The 19,254-nt window shown below is 45.4% G+C and overlaps 1 protein-coding gene across 1 annotated transcript in view; it reads right to left on the reverse strand.

Annotated features, from left to right (window-relative positions):
• The window catches only part of RFX2 (regulatory factor X2), a 447,486-nt gene that overhangs the window by 199,464 nt on the left and 228,768 nt on the right, over positions 1–19,254 (reverse strand). The window contains exon 9 of the mRNA XM_033955018.1: positions 6,715–6,833. Within this exon, the coding sequence (XP_033810909.1) occupies positions 6,715–6,833 (119 nt within the window). The remainder of the gene's footprint in view (positions 1–6,714; positions 6,834–19,254) is intronic.

Here is a 19,254-nt window from a genome sequence, read left to right on the forward strand (position 1 = left end):
GAGAGTTAGGAGATATGGGAGACACCTGTTGTTACTGCAGAAACAGCAGTGTCTGTGAGAAATTCAGCACTTTCTGTGCTATAAAAGATTGAGAGATACATAATGGACTTTGAATCTTGCTGCAGCCTCAGGAGTGCCATGGGTTGGGTCTCTTCCCTTGATCGATCAGATTCCCGATCAGTATTGGAAGGGGGCGTGCCAAACATGGTGAAGTATTCTATTTAGTGTATATAGCACAGTTACTTACCGTAACAGGTGTTATCCAGGGACAGCAGGCAGATATTCTTGACTGATGGGTGACGGCACCGACGGAGCCTCGGTACGGACAATTTTAGAGTGATTGCACTCTAAGAACTTGGAAAGTTCTGGTAGGCCGCACCGCGCACGCGCGAGTGCCTTCCCGCCCGACAGAGGCGCGCGGTCCCCAGTTAGGATAAGCCAGCTAAGAAGCCAACCCGGGGAGGTGGGAGGGACGCAAGAATATTTGCCTGCTGTCCCTGGATAACACCTGTTACGGTAAGCAACTGTGCTTTATCCCAGGACAAGCAGGCAGCATATTCTTGACTGATGGGTGACCTCCAAGCTAACAAAAAGAGGGATGGAGGGATGGAGGGAAGGTTGGCCATTAGGAAAACAAATTTTGCAAAACAGATTGGCCGAAGTGTCCATCCCGTCTGGAGAATGCATCCAGACAATAATGAGATGTAAAAGTATGAACTGAGGACCAAGTAGCAGCCTTGCAGATTTCCTCAATAGGAGTGGAACGGAGGAAAGCTACAGATGCTGCCATCGCTCGGACTCTATGGGCCGTGACAGAACCTTCCAGCGTCAGTCCGGTCTGAGCATAACAGAATGAAATGCACGCTGCCAGCCAATTAGACAACGTACGTTTAGAAACAGGACGTCCCAATTTATTCGGATCAAAGGACAGAAAGAGTTGGGGAACTGATCTGTGGGGTTTCGTACGCTCTAGATAGTAAGCTAGAGCCCTCTTACAATCCAAAGTATGCAGAGCCTGTTCCCCAGAATGAGAGTGAGGTTTCGGAAAGAAGACAGGCAGAACAATGGATTGGTTGAGATGGAATTCAGAGACAACCTTAGGGAGAAACTTTGGATGTGTACGCAGAACCACCTTGTCATGATGAAAGACCGTAAAAGGTGGATCTGCAACTAGTGCATGTAGCTCACTGACCCTCCTGGCAGAGGTAAGAGCAATAAGAAAAAGTACCTTCCAAGTGAGAAACTTGAAAGGAGCCAAAGGTTCAAATGGAGGCTTCATTAAGGCGGAAAGAACCACATTGAGATCCCAGATAACAGGAGGGGCTTTAAGAGGTGGTTTCACATTGAAAAGACCTCGCATGAACCTGGACACCAGGGGATGAGCTGAGAGAAGTTTTCCATGAACCGGCTCATGGAAGGCAGCAATGGCACTGAGATGGACTCTGATGGAAGAAGACTTAAGGCCAGAGTCAGACAAAGAAAGCAAATAATCCAACAATGTCTCCACTGCCAGGGAAGTGGGATCAAGATGGTGAAGAAGACACCAGGAAGAAAATCTTGTCCACTTCTGATGGTAACATTGCAGAGTGGCTGGTTTCCTGGAGGCATCTAGAATGGAACGAACGGGCTGAGACAAAAGAGTATCATGCGAAGTCAGCCCGAGAGATACCAAGCTGTCAGGTGCAGAGACTGGAGGTTAGGATGTAGAAGGGTCTCCTGATGCTGTGTAAGCAGAGAAGGAAACAGTGGAAGAAGAAAAGGTTCCCTGGAACTGAGTTGAAGTAGAAGGGAGAACCAATGTTGCCTGGGCCACCTCGGAGCAATCAGAATCATGGTGGCTCGTTCCCTCTTGAGCTTGAACAAGGTTCTCAACATGAGAGGCAGAGGAGGGAAAGCGTACAGGAACAGATTGGACCAGTCGAGGAGAAATGCATCCGCTGCCAGATGGTGAGGAGAGTAGAGTCTGGAGCAGAATAGGGGCAGCTGGTGATTGTGAGGAGCTGCAAAGAGGTCTATCTGAGGAGTGCCCCATTGAACGAAGATGGACTGTAGAGTGAAAGGATCGAGTGTCCACTCGTGAGGCTGGAGAATTCTGCTGAGCTTGTCCGCTAAGGAATTCTTTTCTCCCTGAATGTAGATAGCTTTCAGGAATAGATGGTGATTTATGGCCCAAGTCCAGATCTTCTGGGCTTCCTGGCACAAGAGGCGAGAGCCCGTCCCACCCTGCTTGTTGATGTAGTACATCGCAACTTGATTATCTGTGCACAGCAGGAGAACTTGAGGAAAGAGAAGATGTTGGAAGGCCTTGAGGGCATAAAACATCGCTCTGAGTTCCAGGAAATTGATGTGATGCTTCTTTTCCTGGGCTGTCCAAAGGCCTTGAGTTTGGAACTCGTTCAAATGAGCTCCCCAGGCATAAGGGGAGGCGTCGGTGGTGATGACTAGTTGATGAGGAGGTAGATGGAGCAGAAGACCTCTGGAGAGATTTGAGGATATCAACCACCATTGTAGAGACTGACGAAGAGATGATGTCACAGATATGTGACGTGAGCAAGGATCCATCGCTTGGGACCACTGGGTAGCTAGGGTCCATTGAGGAGTGCGCAGGTGAAGACGTGCGAAGGGTGTGACATGAACTGTGGAGGCCATGTGACCCAAGAGTATCATCATTTGCTTGGCAGAGATGGAAAGTTGTAGAAGCACCTGCTGACACAGAGATTGAAGCGTTTGAAGACGGTTGGATGGCAGGAACGCTCTCATGAGGACTGTGTCCAAGACAGCTCCGATGAATTGAAGTCTCTGAGTGGGGATGAGATGAGATTTGGGTAGATTGATCTCGAACCCCAGAAGTTGAAGAAACATGATGGTTTGGTTGGTGGCCAGGAGAACAGTCTGAGATGAATTGGCCTTGATTAACCAGTCGTCCAGGTAAGGAAAGACCTGAAGGTGGTGAGATCGTAGAAAGGCAGCCACCACAATCAGACATTTGGTGAACACTCTTGGAGAGGAGGCAAGACCGAAGGGCAGCACCTTGTATTGGTAATGACAACAATTGATCATGAAGCGTAGGTACTGTCTGGAGGCCAGATTGACCGGTATATGAGTGTATGCTTCTTTGAGATCGAGGGAACATAGCCAGTCGCCTTGATTGAGAAGAGGGTAAAGAGTGGCCAGAGAAAGCATTTTGAATTTCTCCTTGACCAAGCATTTGTTTAGATCGCGAAGATCTAGAATGGGTCTTAGATCTCCTGTCTTTTTGGGGACTAGAAAATAACGGGAGTAGAATCCCTGCCCTCTCTGATCTAGAGGAACTTCCTCTATAGCGTTCAGAAGGAGGAGGGATTGAACCTCTTGAAGAAGGAGGGAAGACCGAGGAGTGTTGAAAGCAGACTCTCTTGGCAGACTTTGGGCAGGAGGTGTCTGAAAGTTGAGAGAGTAGCCGTGGCGGATGATGTTGAGGACCCACAGGTCCGAGGTGATGATTTCCCAACGGCTTATGAAATGTATAAGGCGTCCTGCTATGGGCTGTGGAAGATGAGTAGAAGGAGGAAGATTGGCTATGTCCAGGAGAACCAAGTCAAAAGGGCTGAGTTGACTTTTGAGAAGGAGGAGGTTTTACTTGCTGTTGCTGCTGGGCAGGTCGAGCAGGTTGCCTCTGTTGTTGCCTCTGACGCCTGGGTTGTTGCTGTGTTTGAGGTAAGGGACGAGCCACAAACCTTCGTTGGTAGGCCGATTGTTGACGAAAAGGCCTAGAAAGTGGGGTTTTCTTCTTTGTCTTAAGGAGAGTATCCCATCGAGTCTCATGAGCTGAAAGTTTCTGAGTAGTAGAGTCCATGGATTCTCCGAACAGCTCATCCCCTAAGCAAGGTGCATTGGCCAGTCGATCTTGGTGATTGACATCAAGTTCGGACACTCTGAGCCAGGCCAGTCGTCGCATAGCCACTGACATAGCCGTGGCTCTAGAGGTCAGCTCAAAAGTGTCATAGATTGATCTGACCATGAATTTGCGCAGTTGCAAGAGCGATGAAGAAGTTTGGCGAAAGGCTGATTTTTTACGGTCAGGGAGATATTTCTCAAAAGATGACAAACTTTGAATAAGATGCTTAAGATAAAAGGAAAAATGGAAAGCATAGTTTCCTGACCTGTTCGCTAGCATTGCATTTTGATACAGCCTTTTGCCAAACTTATCCATGGCCTTACCTTCCCTGCCAGGAGGGACAGAAGCATATACACTAGCCCCCGTGGATTTCTTTAAAGTAGACTCTACTAATAAAGACTCATGGGGGAGTTGAGGCTTGTCAAAGCCTGGAATTGGTATAACCTTATATAAGGAGTCCAGTTTACGGGGAGCTCCTGGAATGGTCAAGGGTGTCTCTAGATTTTTGTAAAATGTCTCTCTTAAAATGTCATGGAGAGGCAGCTTGAGAAATTCTCTTGGAGGCTGGTCAAAGTCAAGAGCATCTAAAAATGCCTTGGATTTTTTGGATTCAGCCTCCAGGGGAATAGATAAAGAGTCACACATCTCTTTAAGAAAAGAGGTGAAAGAAGTTGCATCAGGTTTGGAAGATGGATCAAAACCAGAAGGATCCTCGTCCCCTGATGAACACTCTCCCTCAGAGAGGAAAGGCTCTTCTGAATCACCCCACACATCAGGGTCCCTCACCTGAAAACTGCGGTCTCGTGACTCCAGTGTGGAGGGTTCTAGGTGTCGAGTTTTATGAGTCGACTTACCAGACCTCTGTGAACCGGTACCGGGAGATGTTAAAGGTTGTGCCGGTGCCGATGTTTGAACAGCCTGGTGTCTCGGTTCCGGTGCCAAGACTGGCATTGATACCGAAGAAGTGATGTGCCCCGGTACCGACAAAGTGGATGCCGATAAAGGGGGCTGCTGCACCGTCGGTACCGGCGGCTCAGACCGGACCGGGACTGGAAGGCTCGGAGTCAAAAGAGCAGGGAGTAGCTGTTGGAGTTGTTCCTTTAGCTGGACCTGCAGGACTGCGGCAATGCGCTCGTCCAATGAAGGTACCGGTACCGCTTTTTTCTTCTGCGGTACCTTGGGTGCCGCTCTACACTCCGAAGAGGAACCCGATGTCGAGGGGCTCACCTCAATCGGAGCGGAGCGCTTCCGTGGGCGCCTCGTGGTCGGCAGGATTGGACTCGCTGCTACTGAGACCGGAGGACGCTCCAACGGGGAAGGCTTCTTAGCCGGCTTACCTGCGGGGTGCGACGCCAGCGCGGTATCGCGCGGTGTCGACGAAGTAGGTGCCGACTGAGATGGAGCTGACGTCGGTGCCGGTGGTGCGGAATCAGACATCTCGGCGCCGAACAATAACTGCTGCTGTATTTGGCGGTTTTTAAGTGTTCTCTTCTTTAAAGTCGCACAGCGGGAGCAGATAGACGCTCGATGATCAGGACCAAGACACTGCAGACACCAGTTGTGCGGGTCTGTCAGTGAAATTGGTCGAGCGCACCGCTGGCACTTTTTAAACCCGGGTTGAGGGGGCATGAAAGTGAATACGGCTTCTGCCAAATCGAAGGCCGAGGCCTCGATGATGGCAATAGGCCCCGCCGGGGTTAACTGAAAACTGAAGAAAAAAATTAAAGAAAAGAAAGAACGGAAATAAAATTTCCAAGCGGGTTTACGCGAGCGGGAAGGCGATTTTTACTTAGAAAAAAAGGACTTTCAACAGCCGTTGAAAGAAATGCGTCTTCTTAGCTCCGCGGAAACTAAGAAACTGGGGACCGCGCGCCTCTGTCGGGCGGGAAGGCACTCGCGCATGCGCGGTGCGGCCTACCAGAACTTTCCAAGTTCTTAGAGTGCAATCACTCTAAAATTATCCGTACCGAGGCTCCGTCGGTGCCGTCACCCATCAGTCAAGAATATGCTGCCTGCTTGTCCTGGGATAAAGATATTATCTGTCTATTTCCTGTACATTATCTGATGTATTATCTGATATGTATGCAATAAAGTATCATATTACTCTGGAGCTTTGGTGGAGGTGACTTCTATATACCCTTGCTAGATAAATACGTGGGCAGAACAGTGCTAATCAGCAACAATTCAAATTTACGTGTGCATCTTCCTAGTCGGGATTCCATAAAGATGTGTCAATTTTCTGTGTGCTTCAAAAAAGGGAGGGTGGCCATGGGAGGGGCATGGATGGGTCAGCTGCATTCCTAGAAATTGTGTGCAGTATTATGGCAATTCCTTGTTTAATTTAAGAGTGAAGATTTATACCAGGTTTCATATGGTGTAAATCCTCACACCAAAACAGCATGAATCCTGGCACTAAGCACTATTCTATAAACAGTGCCTAAATTTGTGCACCATTTACAGAATGTGTAGGCATTCTTGTGGCAGAGAACAGGCAAAAGTAGGGGCAAGATTGACATTCAAGTTATAAAATGTGCAACATATAAGTACATATGCCTTTTTCCAGCACATATACACAAACAAATACATATGCCTCAGAGCAGATGTAAATGTGTGTACCTATTTTTCTTCAGGTAATTTTATAAAAGCACATAGGCATGTATGTTTTTATAAAATAGTTGCAACATATGCACTTGTGTGTCTTTCCTACCCAGGAGCACCATTATAAAATTGCAAACTAAACTTTCAATTGATAATGAGCACTCTAACTTACAGGAATACCGATTCCTATGATTCTAGAATGGATAGCTAGCCAACAATCCAATACTACCTTTATTTACCTCACAATGTCGCCTGTAGAGAAGTTGTAATGTTTTTATATCGTTCAAAGTGATCTGTTCTGGTAACAACATATTTCCCAGATCAGGAACTGGAAATTCCGGAAAAACATGGGACACATCTATAAAATTAGGTGGGAAATTATAGTTAATTAGGGTTAGAAATTAGTTTTCTAAAATGGCTGCACTGTTTTTTCTATAATTTCACAAACTGACAAAACTGAAAAATTCTTAAACAAACAACCTAAGGCCCTCTTTTACTAAGTCGCAGCAGAGGTTTCTACCGTGGCTCATAGCACTAAATGCTTCGACACTCATACGAATTCTATGAGCATTTGAGCATTTACCGTAGTGCTCCAGGCCATGATAGAAACCTCTACTGCGGCTTAGTAAAAGGGGGATAAATCTTCATATATCACCCCCTCCTTTACAAAGCCGCACTAGCGTTTTTAGTGCTGGCAGCTGTGGTAACAACTCTGACAGTCATAGAATTCCTACGAGCATCTGAGCTGTTACCACAGTGGCCAGTGCTAAAAATGCTAGCAAGGCTTTGTAAAGGAGGGGGTCAATTCCCTACCAGTCTATCTCATAGCCTTTACAAGAAAAATGAAGCACATTCTGCCTATGCAGCAAATAGCAATGTTCATCTTACACAGCTTATAAATCTTTGTTTCACATATACAAACACCTCTTTAGCTATGCAAGTCACCACTATCAATGCTATAAACACAGGAAGAGCAATTTTTAATAGCACTTGCATGGGTATTAAAATCTAAAACCAATTGGTCCTGACAGAATTTTATGCAAATAAAATCCACATTCTGCAAGTTTATTTGATAACATTTAAACAATATTTTTCTAATTATTATCAGAATTTCAGTACAATTCAGTATTTTCACTAAATTATACTAGAGAAAACAAACAGCCTTCAAGTTTTTCTCACTTACTCCCTCCCTGCCCCCCCTTTTACAAAAGCATAGCACAGTTTATCTCAGGACAAGCAGGCAGCATATTCTCAACATGTGGGCGACATCATCCACGGAACCCCGTAGCGGAGAGCCTCGCAAGCAACTTGCTTGTAGAACTTCAAATTTCGCGAGTGCCACACCGCGCATGCGTGAGTGCCTTTCCGCCCAAGTTAGGACGTGCATCTCCTCAGTTCTTGTTTTTCCACAGAGCTGCGAAGCACCTGTTTCTAGCTCTGCCCTGCTGTCCGTTGCCTTCTCACACCGCAGCTTTGTTTCTTTATTTATTTACCCTCGAGGCTTTTCGAGGCTCTGGACCCCTCTTTCGAGGCATGCTGCGGGGAATCCTCGTTCTCCACTACGAGGCTTGTGTCGAGGCACTCAGTTTCTCATACTTCTATGACATGAGTAAGGCTCCAAAAGAGTCATTAAGGCTTCCTCTGACTCTTTTTTGCACCTGGTTTTTCTAAAAAATTTGGAGTTATTCCATCCAGCCTATACCCTAGCACATGGAATTCTGGTACTGCATGGTTCCTTCTACTGGGTTTGATAAGCCTCGGTTGTCCCACCACTCCTTAATGGTGAAATCCTCTCTCAAGAAGACTCATCCCACTCAAATTTATGCTGCAGTCCCTCCTGGGAGAGAAGGATGGTCCATGGATAACTTTGACCTTCGGCTTTTTCACACTTCTATGAGGGAACATCATCGTTTGCCTGAGTTTCACCAGCTATACTATACCCTGTCTCAGTTGCGAGTACACAAGATTCAGGTAGCGTACAATGCTTTTGCAATTTCCATCCGTTGTGGACATGGATTCCAATCTTCAAGACCGACTGGCCAATATTCCCTACCAGAGAAATGTGTTGTTTGATGAATCCATTGCGGCACCAAATGCCTTTCAGAGCATGAGCAATCTTCTGCCTCTCTGATTCGTCCTAACCCTAAACCGCCGGGGGCTAAGTATTATAAGCCTTCTCCACCTCGGTATCCACAGAAATCTACTCCGGCTTGTTCCAGGTCTCCACCTTGGAAACAGTCTCAACAATGCCCTCAGCAAAATCCCTAGACTCCTGCTGTATTTAAGCTTCCGCAGTCATTTTGACTCCAGCCTCTCCTCTTTCCACATAAGGTTATCTCCATCATTCCTATCAATGATGGGAGCAGATTACATCAGACCTTTGGGTTCTTGTCATCATCAAGGAGGGTTACTCACTTCAATTTCTTCAAATTTCACCAGATCTCCCTTCGACTGAAGTTTTCACTCTCTAGCATCCCTGTATTCCCTGATGGATTGGTTCTGCTCTCTAGATCTCGAAGAGGCTTACACTCACATTCCACTAGCCTCTCGCAGACTTCTCAGATTCAGGGTGGGGAATCTTCATTTCCAGTCCAGAGTCCTGCCTTTCGTTCTGGCATCCTCTCCTCGAGGTTTCCTGTTTTCAACACCCCCTCAGACCAGAAAGTCTTCACGACAGACGCTTTGACCTATGCTCGGAGGGCTCATCTAGATGGTCTCCATACTCACGGTTATTGGCTCAGCATGGAGCATCAGTATCACATCGATCTGTTGGAACTCAGAACGATCTTCCATGCTCTCAAAGCTTTTCAGCATCTTCTCCACGATCAAGTGGACCTTATTTGTACAGACAACCAAGTCGCCGTGTACTACGTCAACAAGCAGTGGAGCACGGCATCTCTTCCCTCTTTTGCCAGGAAGCTCAAAGGATGTGGGACTGGCCAAGTCATCACAACACCTTTCTCCAAGCCGTTTACAATCAAGGCAATAGCATCTAGCTGGTAGACAAATTCAGTTGTCTTCTGCAACCTCATGAATGGCCACTCCATTCCTTGCCTCTTCATCACATTTTTCTCTGTGGGGGTCTCCGCATATAGATCTCTTGCATTTTCCCACAACATCTAACTGCCTCAGTTCTGCTCCAGGATATACTCTTCTCACCAACTGGAGGCAGATGCATTTCTCCGGGAATGGAAGAATCTATTTCTGTATGCATTTCCTCCATTTCCTCTCTTTTTCAAGACCCTTGTCAAGCTCAACCAAGATCATGCCACTATGCTTCTTATAGCTCCTCGGTGGCCCAGACAACAGTGGTTCTCCCTTCTACTTCAACTCACCTGCAGGGAGCTATTCCTTCTGTACAGAATCAGGGTTCTCTGTTTTCATCCCAACCTGCAGTCTCTACACCTGACAGCTTGGTACCTCTCAACTTAGCTCCTTTCCGGTTTTCTCAATCTGTCAAGGACATTTTTGAGGCTTCCAGGAATCCTATCACTTCACAATGCTACCATCAGCAATGTACTAGATTCTGTTTGGTGCAATATTCATCCCACGGAGCCTCAGTCTACCTCCCTGTCTTCAATTTTGCATTTGTCTCATTCAGGCCTCGAAATCAACATCCATTCGAGTCCATCTCGGTGCAATTGATGCTTGTCATCAGCCTTTGGAGTCCTTTATCTGCTCACCCTGTGGTTTCCAGGTTTGGGATCTCCTTGTTGTTCTTACTAAGCCTCCTTCTCATACTGGAGAATCAGCTCTTCATACTCTGACCTGTCAGCGTGCTTTGGCCTTCTATTTGCATAGGACTAAGCCATGGCGATCTTCTCCTCAACTAAACTAAACTAAACTAAACCTTAAGTTTATATACCGCATCCTCTCCATAATTATAGAGCTCGGCATGGTTTACAAAAGCTTAATGAAGGAAGGAATAGCATAAGGGGTAGGAGGATTGAGTACAGGGGGGGAAGAGAGCAATTACATTTTTGTGAAAAGCCAAGTTTTCAGGTGCTTACAGAATAGTTGGAAGAAGCCCAGATTCCATAGTGGGGCAGTAAGATTATTTCAAAGCCCTGTGATTCTGAACAAGAGAGAATTTCCCAATTTTCCAGCATAGAGGATACCTTTTAGCGAGGGAGACATCCAGTTGCTAAGCGAACCATCTCCAACTGGATCACTGCTTGCATTTTTTTCTCCTATGCTCAGGCTGGTCTACATCTACAAAGTCGAGTTCCAGCCCATAAATTTAGAGCCATGGCAGCCTCAGTAGTTTTCCTTAAATCTACTTGTTTAACCGATCTGTCACCTAAGACCTCTTAAGCCTTATCTCTTCAACTCTAACCAAATTTTTCCCAAGATCTCTTATGCCTTACCTCTGTATCCTGCTCACCTGTATTTTGATGACTTTACATTGTATCTATATTCACTGATTGTCCAGCTCTTCTTTGTTGTAAACCGCCTTGAACTACTTCGGCTTTGGCGGTATATAAGAATAAAATTATTATTATTATTATTGAGGAACTCTGCAAAGCTGCCACTTCCTCCTCGGTTCATACATTCCCCTCTCATTATGGTCTGCATGCTTTCTCCAGAAGAGCTGGCCTGTTTGGCCAGGCAGTTTTACAAATGCAAGCAGTGTCTCACTTCCGGCTCACCACATATTAGCTTTCCCACATATTCACCATTATAGGACCCCCAGGGACCCCTGAAAAAGACTTTTTGTCGAAACGTGGACCGTGTTGGGTCCTGCATCCCTAGCGGATTAGGTCCTTTAAGGCTTTTATGTGGATTACTTTACTTTTATGTGGATGATTTTAGTGTACCTTTGGAACTTTGACATTTTCAAATAAAGTCCATTAAGGAACATCGTCATTCCACAGAGTTTCTTTTGGTTTCTTCTGGATTTTCTTCTCTGTGGATATTTTGGGGTCATTTTTTTGTTTTTTGTTTGGTGGTTTAGGTAGGCAAGAAAGAAAATCAAAGTTCTAGAAACAGTCAAAAAATAGTCCTTTATTCCAAGGTTCAAAGTTGGTATAAGGTTACAACAATCAATAGAGTAAAATATGGTGCAAACAAACATTCACAGGTAAGATATTCCTGCAATCACAGACTGTACTGCTGTTTTAAACTCTTGAAACAAAATTCAAAGTACATAAAGCAAACTGTCACTTCCCTCTGTTCAGCAGTTTGTTCTTTGTGGCAAATCTCTGGGGGAGAACACTCATTTAACTTCCCCAGAGCATGGGATCCGTTCCAAACCCTTATTAGAACTACTTTTCAGATCCCCGTCCAAAGATCCCAACAGGATGACAGCCACCAAAGAGTCTTTGTATCTGATAGACAGTGGCACCCGAAACATTGTCCAGAAAAACCCCCACAATTTCTTTACAGCATTCTGCCAGTTCCAAGATGGTTGCTTTCCTATAGGTTATTGCATGGCTGCCTGCAGTCCTGCTGTCATGACCTCAAAAACATCTATTCTTACAATTTAGTGCTTTTAACTCTTTCCAGGGAAATAACAGCACTTCCTGGATTTTCCTTTTCTTTCTTCAGCAGACACTAACACGGGTGAGCCTTTGGCTTAGCTCCATACCTTCTGTATCAGGCATTTCAGACACCTCATAATCCATTTCAAAGGAGTTAGCTTCCTCCCCCAGTTCAAACTGTTCCATATCAAAACCTTCGCAAGCAATATCAAGTTCAACACAAACAGTTTCTACATGCTTGTCCAGAGGGTCTGCTGTCTGCGGTTTTCCTGATTTCTGCTGGAATATTCTGCCTTCCACCATATTCAAAGGAGGTTTGAGAGAGTGTGTGTGCCCCTGCTGTTGGGAAACCATCCCTTTTTCTCCTACCTTGGTTTGATTAATCCTACCCCCAGCCGAGTCTCTAAGCCTGCCTACAGCATTGGTCTGGGGTTTCTCAGCTAATTAGGACTTGAGTCAGCTGGGCTGGTTGCAGTAGCTGTTCCAGCCCTAGGTTTCATTTTCTCTAGTCTGTGGCATTATGGAACCTGTAGTTCCTTATCCTTTCATATCTTCACATTCTTGGAGAAAGATAGAACAGGAATTTTGTGGTGGTTTGGCCAGCATAGAGCTAGTCTTTAAAGGAGTTTTAACTACCTGCAATGTTCTGACTTTAGGTTTAGGTGGGCAAAAAAAGATTTTGATTTTCCCCTTTATTTTCCACTCCTGCTTCTGGGCATTACAGGGCTTCCTTTAACCTCTGGGGGCTTCCCTGTGACACCTGGCATCATTGCATATTCTTGGAAGAGGGAGCAGCTCAGGGAACTGAAGACTGGTTGTGTCTGGACCCAGAAAATCTCTGCCTATAACTCTGGGAGAATCTCTGGGACGTGAAGCCATGAAAATCACACCACCCAGCACCTCTAGATGCTCTGGGTCTGCTGTCAGGCAAGGTTTTGGGTCAACAATCTACTATACAGGTCAAGAGATCGTCCAGTCCTTTCTCAAACAACAACTGACCTTTAAAAAGGAGTCTACTAAGAGTTGCTTTGAAGATGGAATCACCAGCCCATTGCCAGATCCATAACATCCGTAAAGCAGAAATCGAGTAGGCAGACACTTTACTCATAACATGAATTATGTCAGAGAACATCTGCCACATAATCAACTCCTCATAAAAGGAGCTTGGTGACAGGCTCATTGCCCTCATGATCTAGCGATTGCAGCCTGGAAAGACAGGCGTGGGTCACAAAGCATGCCACAGAGGCTGCCTTGATTCCCAAAGATAACACCTCAGTCTCTTGAGGATCACTTTTACATGGTGATCCTGCATATACTTGAGCACCAAGCCACCCTCACTTGGGAGATAGGTGTGCTTCATAACCTGCACAATCAAGGAATCCACCTTGGGCTGAGTAAACAGGTAATGCACTCCTGTGCCATGGGATACAGCCGAGTCCTAGATCTCACTACCTTGAGAGACCCTTCTGGAGAATCCCAGTGCTCTGGAACTAAGACATTGATGTCAGTATGCCAGGGAAAAACAGAAGATTGAACTCTTACCCCACTCAGAGAGGAGGAAGTAGAAGGAACTGGCTGGGAGTCCAAATTCAGCTTTATAAGGGATTCAGAAACGAGATCCAGTAGAGCTGTGGGTTTGAATAAGCGCAGAACTGTGGGATCATCCCCAGATCAAGAGCCAGCATGGGCTCAAAAGTGCCTGACTGGAGCCCTACATCCACCCACAGGGTGGATTCATTCTGAGACAATAAGGGAACACTAGGCAACTAGATGACCGAGGGATAAAAGGGGCTCTCAGGGAAGACAAGGTCATAGCAGAGAGATTAAATGAATTCTTTGCTTCAGTCTTCACTGAGGAAGACATGGGGCAGTTGCCAGTGCCAGAAATTGTATTCATTTCTGATGAATCAGAGAAACTCATACAAATCTATGTAACACTGGATGATGTGATTGGGTTAATTTGACAAATTGAAAAGTAGCAAATTGCTTGGACCGGATGGTATACATACTAGAGTGCTGATAGAATTGAAAAATGAACTTATAGTGCTAGTGTTAGTAATTTGTAAATTTTCTTTAAAACCCAGAATAGTACCAGAAGATTGGAGGGTGGCCAACGTAACGCTGATTTTTTAAAAGGGTTCCAGAGGTGATCTGGGAAATTATAGACCGGTGAGTATGACGTCTATGTCGGGCAAAATGGTAGAGACTATTATAATGAACAAAATAACAGAAATATACGAAAGCATGGATTAATGATAGAAACCCAATGTGGTTTTAGTCGAGGGAAATCTTGCCTCACCAATCTACTGCATTTCTTTGAAGAGGTGAATGAACATTATGCATTTAGATTTTCAAAAGGCATTTGACAAAGTACTTCATGAAAGGAATACGAAGTAATGTTCTTTCATGGATTAAGAACTGGTTGAAAAACAGAAAGCAGAGTTAGTTTAAATGGTCGATATTCTCAATGGAGAAAGGTAAATAGAGGGGTTCTTCAGGGGTTTGTGCTGGGACCACTGCTTTTTAACATTTATCAATGATTTACAGCAGTGTATCACAAACTGTGTGCCGTGGCACACTAGTGTGCTGCCTGAGATTCAAGGTGTACCGTAAGATGCCAGGGAGAGGCACCGATGACGGCTGCCTACAGGATGTGCCTCTCACGGCAAGAGGCACATCCTGTAGGCAGTCAGCCAGCACCAACGCCTTGCCTCCTCTCCGGCACCTTTCTGTGCCTCTTCCCTTCCAGCACTCTTCACTGGCGGCTCAGGGTCTGGAGAGCCTTCATACATGCGTGGACGTCGTGATGACATCATGTGTATCACGTTGATATCCACGCACTTCCAGATACCCTTGAGCCACAGCTACCAGTTTAGTGTGCTGCAGCTTCGCAAAGTTTGAAAGACACTGATCTAGAGATAGGAATAACTAGTGAGATAATTAAATTTGCTGATGACATACAAAGTTGTTAAATCACAAGAGGATTGTGAAAAATTGCAAGAGAACCTTGTGAGACTGGGCATCAAAATGGTAGATGACGATTAATGTGAGCATCTGCAAAGTGATGTATGTGGGAAAGAGGAGCCTGAACTATAGCTATGTAATGTTGGATTCTATGTTAGGAGTCACTGCCCAGGAAAAGGATCTATGTGTCATTGAGGATACATTGAAACCCTCATCTCAATGTGCAGTGACGGCTAAGAAAGCAAATAGAATGTTAGGAATTATCAGGAAAGGAATGGAAAACAAAATGAACTGTTTGTGGTATTACGGTATATAAAAATAAAGTTATTATTATTATAATGCCCTTGTATCGCTCTATGGTATGGCTGCAACTTGAATACTGTGTGCCGTATCTCAAAAAAAGATATAGCGGAATTAGAAAAGGTACAGAGAAAGGCGACGAAAATGATAAAAGGTTTGGGACACCTTCCCTATGAGGAAAGGCTAAAGTGGCTAGGGATCTAAAGCTTGGAGAAGAGATGACTCAGGGGTGATATGATAGAGGTCTATAAAATACTGAGTGGAATAGAAAGGATAGGACTAAGGGGCATGCGATGAAGCTACTAGGTAGTAGATTTAAAACAAACTGGAAAAAATATTTCTTCACAAGTGTAATTAAACTCTGGAATTTGTTGCCGGAGAATGTGGTGAAATCAGTTAGCTTGGCGGGGTTTAAAAAAAGGCTTGGATAATTTCCTAAAAGAGAAGTCCATAGGCCATTATTGAGAGAGCTTGGGGAAACCCACTGCTATTCCTAGGATAAGCAGCATAAAATCTATTTTACTACTTGGGATCTGTGTTGGCCACCGTTGGAAACAGGATACTGAGCTTGATGGACCTTCGGTCTGTCCCAGTATGGTAATTCTTATGTTATTATGTTCTTAGTGAAAGACTCATCAACTATCTTCATCCATAATGTCTCCCATGTCTTGGTCAGCGGTAGCCTTTGAAGCAGGAGCATTTTGGGAGATCTTGCCCCCAAGTGCAGTACCTGGAGTGTTGCCAGCCTTCGCTGCTGCAGGACGGCTCTCCTGAAAGGCTTTCCATATCAAATTGATGAATTCCAGGGAAAATGCTGAACCAGGCAAAGCTGAACCTCCAGAAAAGGACTTCAACTTGCATCTCTTGGGTGCAGGCGTGTCCATGTCTTTCTGCATGGAATGACTGCTGTTTCAGGGCCCAGAAAAGAAATGGCACAAACTATTGGGCTTGCTGCCCATTTTACAGGCCGAGATTACAAAGGGGAGGCTGAGCTGGATGTTCATTCTTCCCCCTCATGTGCAGCAGGGCATATGGCACAAGGACACTCATGGAATGTACTGGGGTAAAAGAGCCAGAAGACGCCATCCCCACCAGGTCTCGCAGCAGTCATTTTTTCAGTACAGAGACTGCTGTGCAGGAGTGTAAAGGGATTGCTCCTGCCCCGCCTCACCACTGGACCACTGAGGACCTAAGGTAGACCTGCAGGGGGACTGGGAGGGGAGAAAAGGGAAGGGGAGGAGCGGGCTAGTTGCACATAGATGCCAGGAGGGAGGGACTGATGGCACCTCTGGCTCCCCACACTACTGGACCACCAGGGCAGTACTGGAGGCCCGTGGTGGGTGTGGGATGGGGTTAGCTCCATTTTTTTGGCCCAAAAATCTGTTTATATTCGAGTATATACAATATATCAAAAGCATTAAAAGTGGAACATTCCTGCAAGCTCAAGATAAGTTTGCTGTTTCAGACTGTTGATTTTGTTATTTTTCATAGAGTTTGGTAGCTTATAGCACCTGAAGTTATACTACATATTTAACATCTATTTACAACTGGTGCTTTGAATTAAGCGATGATTGGGCAGTGAGGTGGTAGTGTTGGGTCCGCCCTGTTATCACCTCCATATCTCTGAGCACTTTTTAATTCACTATCAATTGTACAGTTTGGTTCAATTTGAACTTTACTTAACAGAGTGTTCTTGTTTGATGTTCACCAATCCAGGGCAAACAGTGGCTTCCTCATGTCTTTCCGAATAGCAAACTATGGACACTTCCTCCAGGAACTTGTCCAAACCTTTTTTAAAACCAGCTACATTAAACGCTCTTATCACATCCTCTGGCAATGAGTTCCAGAGCTTAACTATTCTCTAAGTGAAAAAAATATTTCCTCCTATTGGTTTTAAAAGTATCTTCCTGTAACTTCATCGAGTGTCCCCTAGTTTTGTAATGCCCGACATGATGCACGATCTACTCCTACTGGAGCGCTGGTCTAGGACCTGGCAACTCAGTTTCAATGCCAAAAAATGCAAAGTTATGCACTTGGGTAGCCAAAATCCATGCAGGACTTATACCCTTAATGGTGAGATCCTAACAAGAACAGTAGCAGAGCGAGACTTAGGGGTGATCGTCAGTGAGGACATGAAAGCTGCCAATCAAATGGAGAAGGCTTCATCTAAGGCAAGACAAATCATGGGCTGCATACGCAGGGGTTTCGTCAGCCGTAAGCCGGAGGTCATTATGCCATTGTATAGATCCATGGTGAGGCCCCACCTGGAGTACTGTGTGCAATTTTGGAGGCCGCATTATCGCAAGGACGTGCTGAGGATGGAGTCGGTCCAGAGAATGGCCACTCGGATGGTCTCGGGACTCAAGGATCTCCCGTACGAGGAACGGCTGGAAATATTGCAGCTATACTCACTCGAGGAGCGCAGAGAGAGGGGAGACATGATCGAGACGTTCAAATATCTCACAGGCAGAGTCAAGACAGAGGAAGATATCTTCTTTTTCAGGGGTCCCACGACAACAAGAGGTCATCCGTGGAAAATCAGAGGCGGGAAACTGCGAGGTGACACCAGGAAGTTCTTTTTTACTGAAAGGGTGGTTGATCGCTGGAATAGTCTTCCACTTCAGGTGATTGAGGCCAGCTGCGTGCCTGATTTTAAGGCCAAATGGGATCGACACGTGGGATCTATTCACAAGGTAAAGGTAGGGGAGGGTCATTAGGGTGGGCAGACTGGATGGGCCGTGGCCCTTATCTGCCGTCAATTTCTATGTTTCTATGTTTCTATGTTTCTATGAGTAAAAAAAAAAAAAATAAATCGATCCACTTGTACCTGTTCTACACCACTCAGGATTTTGTAGACTTCAGTCATATCTTCCCTCAGCCGTCTCTTTTCCAAGCTGAAGAGCCACAACCTTTTCAGTCTTTCCTCAGACGAGAGGAGTTCCATTTCCTTTATCATCTTGGTCACTCATCTTTGATCCTTTTCTAGTGCCCGCTATATCTTGAGATAAGGAGACCAGAATTGAGCGCCATACTCCAGGTGAGGTTGCACCATGTAGCGATACAGAGGCATCATAACATTCTTAGTCTTGTTAACCATCCCTTTCTTTTAATAATTCTTAGCATCTTGTTTGCTTTTTTGACTACCACCACACATTGCATGGAAGGTTTCATCGTATTGTTTACAATTTTGTTGCAATTTGACTTATCAGCGGCTGGCAGAAGCACTGATTAAAGAACACATCGATGAACATCTGGAAAGAAACGAATTTTTGAAAACAACCCAACATGGTTTCTGCAGGGGGAGATCGTGCCTAACGAACTTATTGCACTTCTTCCAAGGAATTAACAAACGGATGGACAGAGGAGACCCCATAGACATCATATACCTTGATTTCCAAAAAGCCTTTGACAAGGTGCCTCACGAACGTCTACTCCGGAAACTGAAGAACCATGGAGTGGACGGAGACGTACATAGATGGATCAGAAACTGGTTGGCGGGTAGAAAACAGAGGGTAGGGGTGAAAGGCCACTACTCGGACTGGATGAGGGTCACGAGTGGTGTTCCGCAGGGCTCAGTGCTCGGGCCGCTGCTATTTAATATATTCATAAATGATCTAGAAACAGGCACGAAGTGTGAGATAATAAAATTTGCGGACGATACAAAACTATTTAGTGGAGCTGGGACTAAAGAGGAATGTGAAGAATTGCAAAGGGACTTGAACAAATTGGGGGAATGGGCGGCGAGATGGCAGATGAAGTTCAACGTTGAGAAATGTAAAGTATTGCATGTTGGAAACAGAAACCCGAGGTACAACTATACGATGGGAGGGATATTATTGAATGAGAGTAACCAAGAAAGGGACTTGGGGGTAATGGTGGACATGACAATGAAGCCGACGGCACAGTGCGCAACAGCCGCTAAGAAAGCAAATAGAATGCTAGGCATAATCAAGAAGGGTATTACAACAAGGACAAAAGAAGTTATCCTGCCATTGTATCGGGCAATGGTGCGCCCGCATCTGGAATACTGCGTCC

This window comes from Geotrypetes seraphini, chromosome 8, assembly GCF_902459505.1.
Source record: "Geotrypetes seraphini chromosome 8, aGeoSer1.1, whole genome shotgun sequence".
NCBI lineage: Eukaryota > Metazoa > Chordata > Amphibia > Gymnophiona > Dermophiidae > Geotrypetes > Geotrypetes seraphini.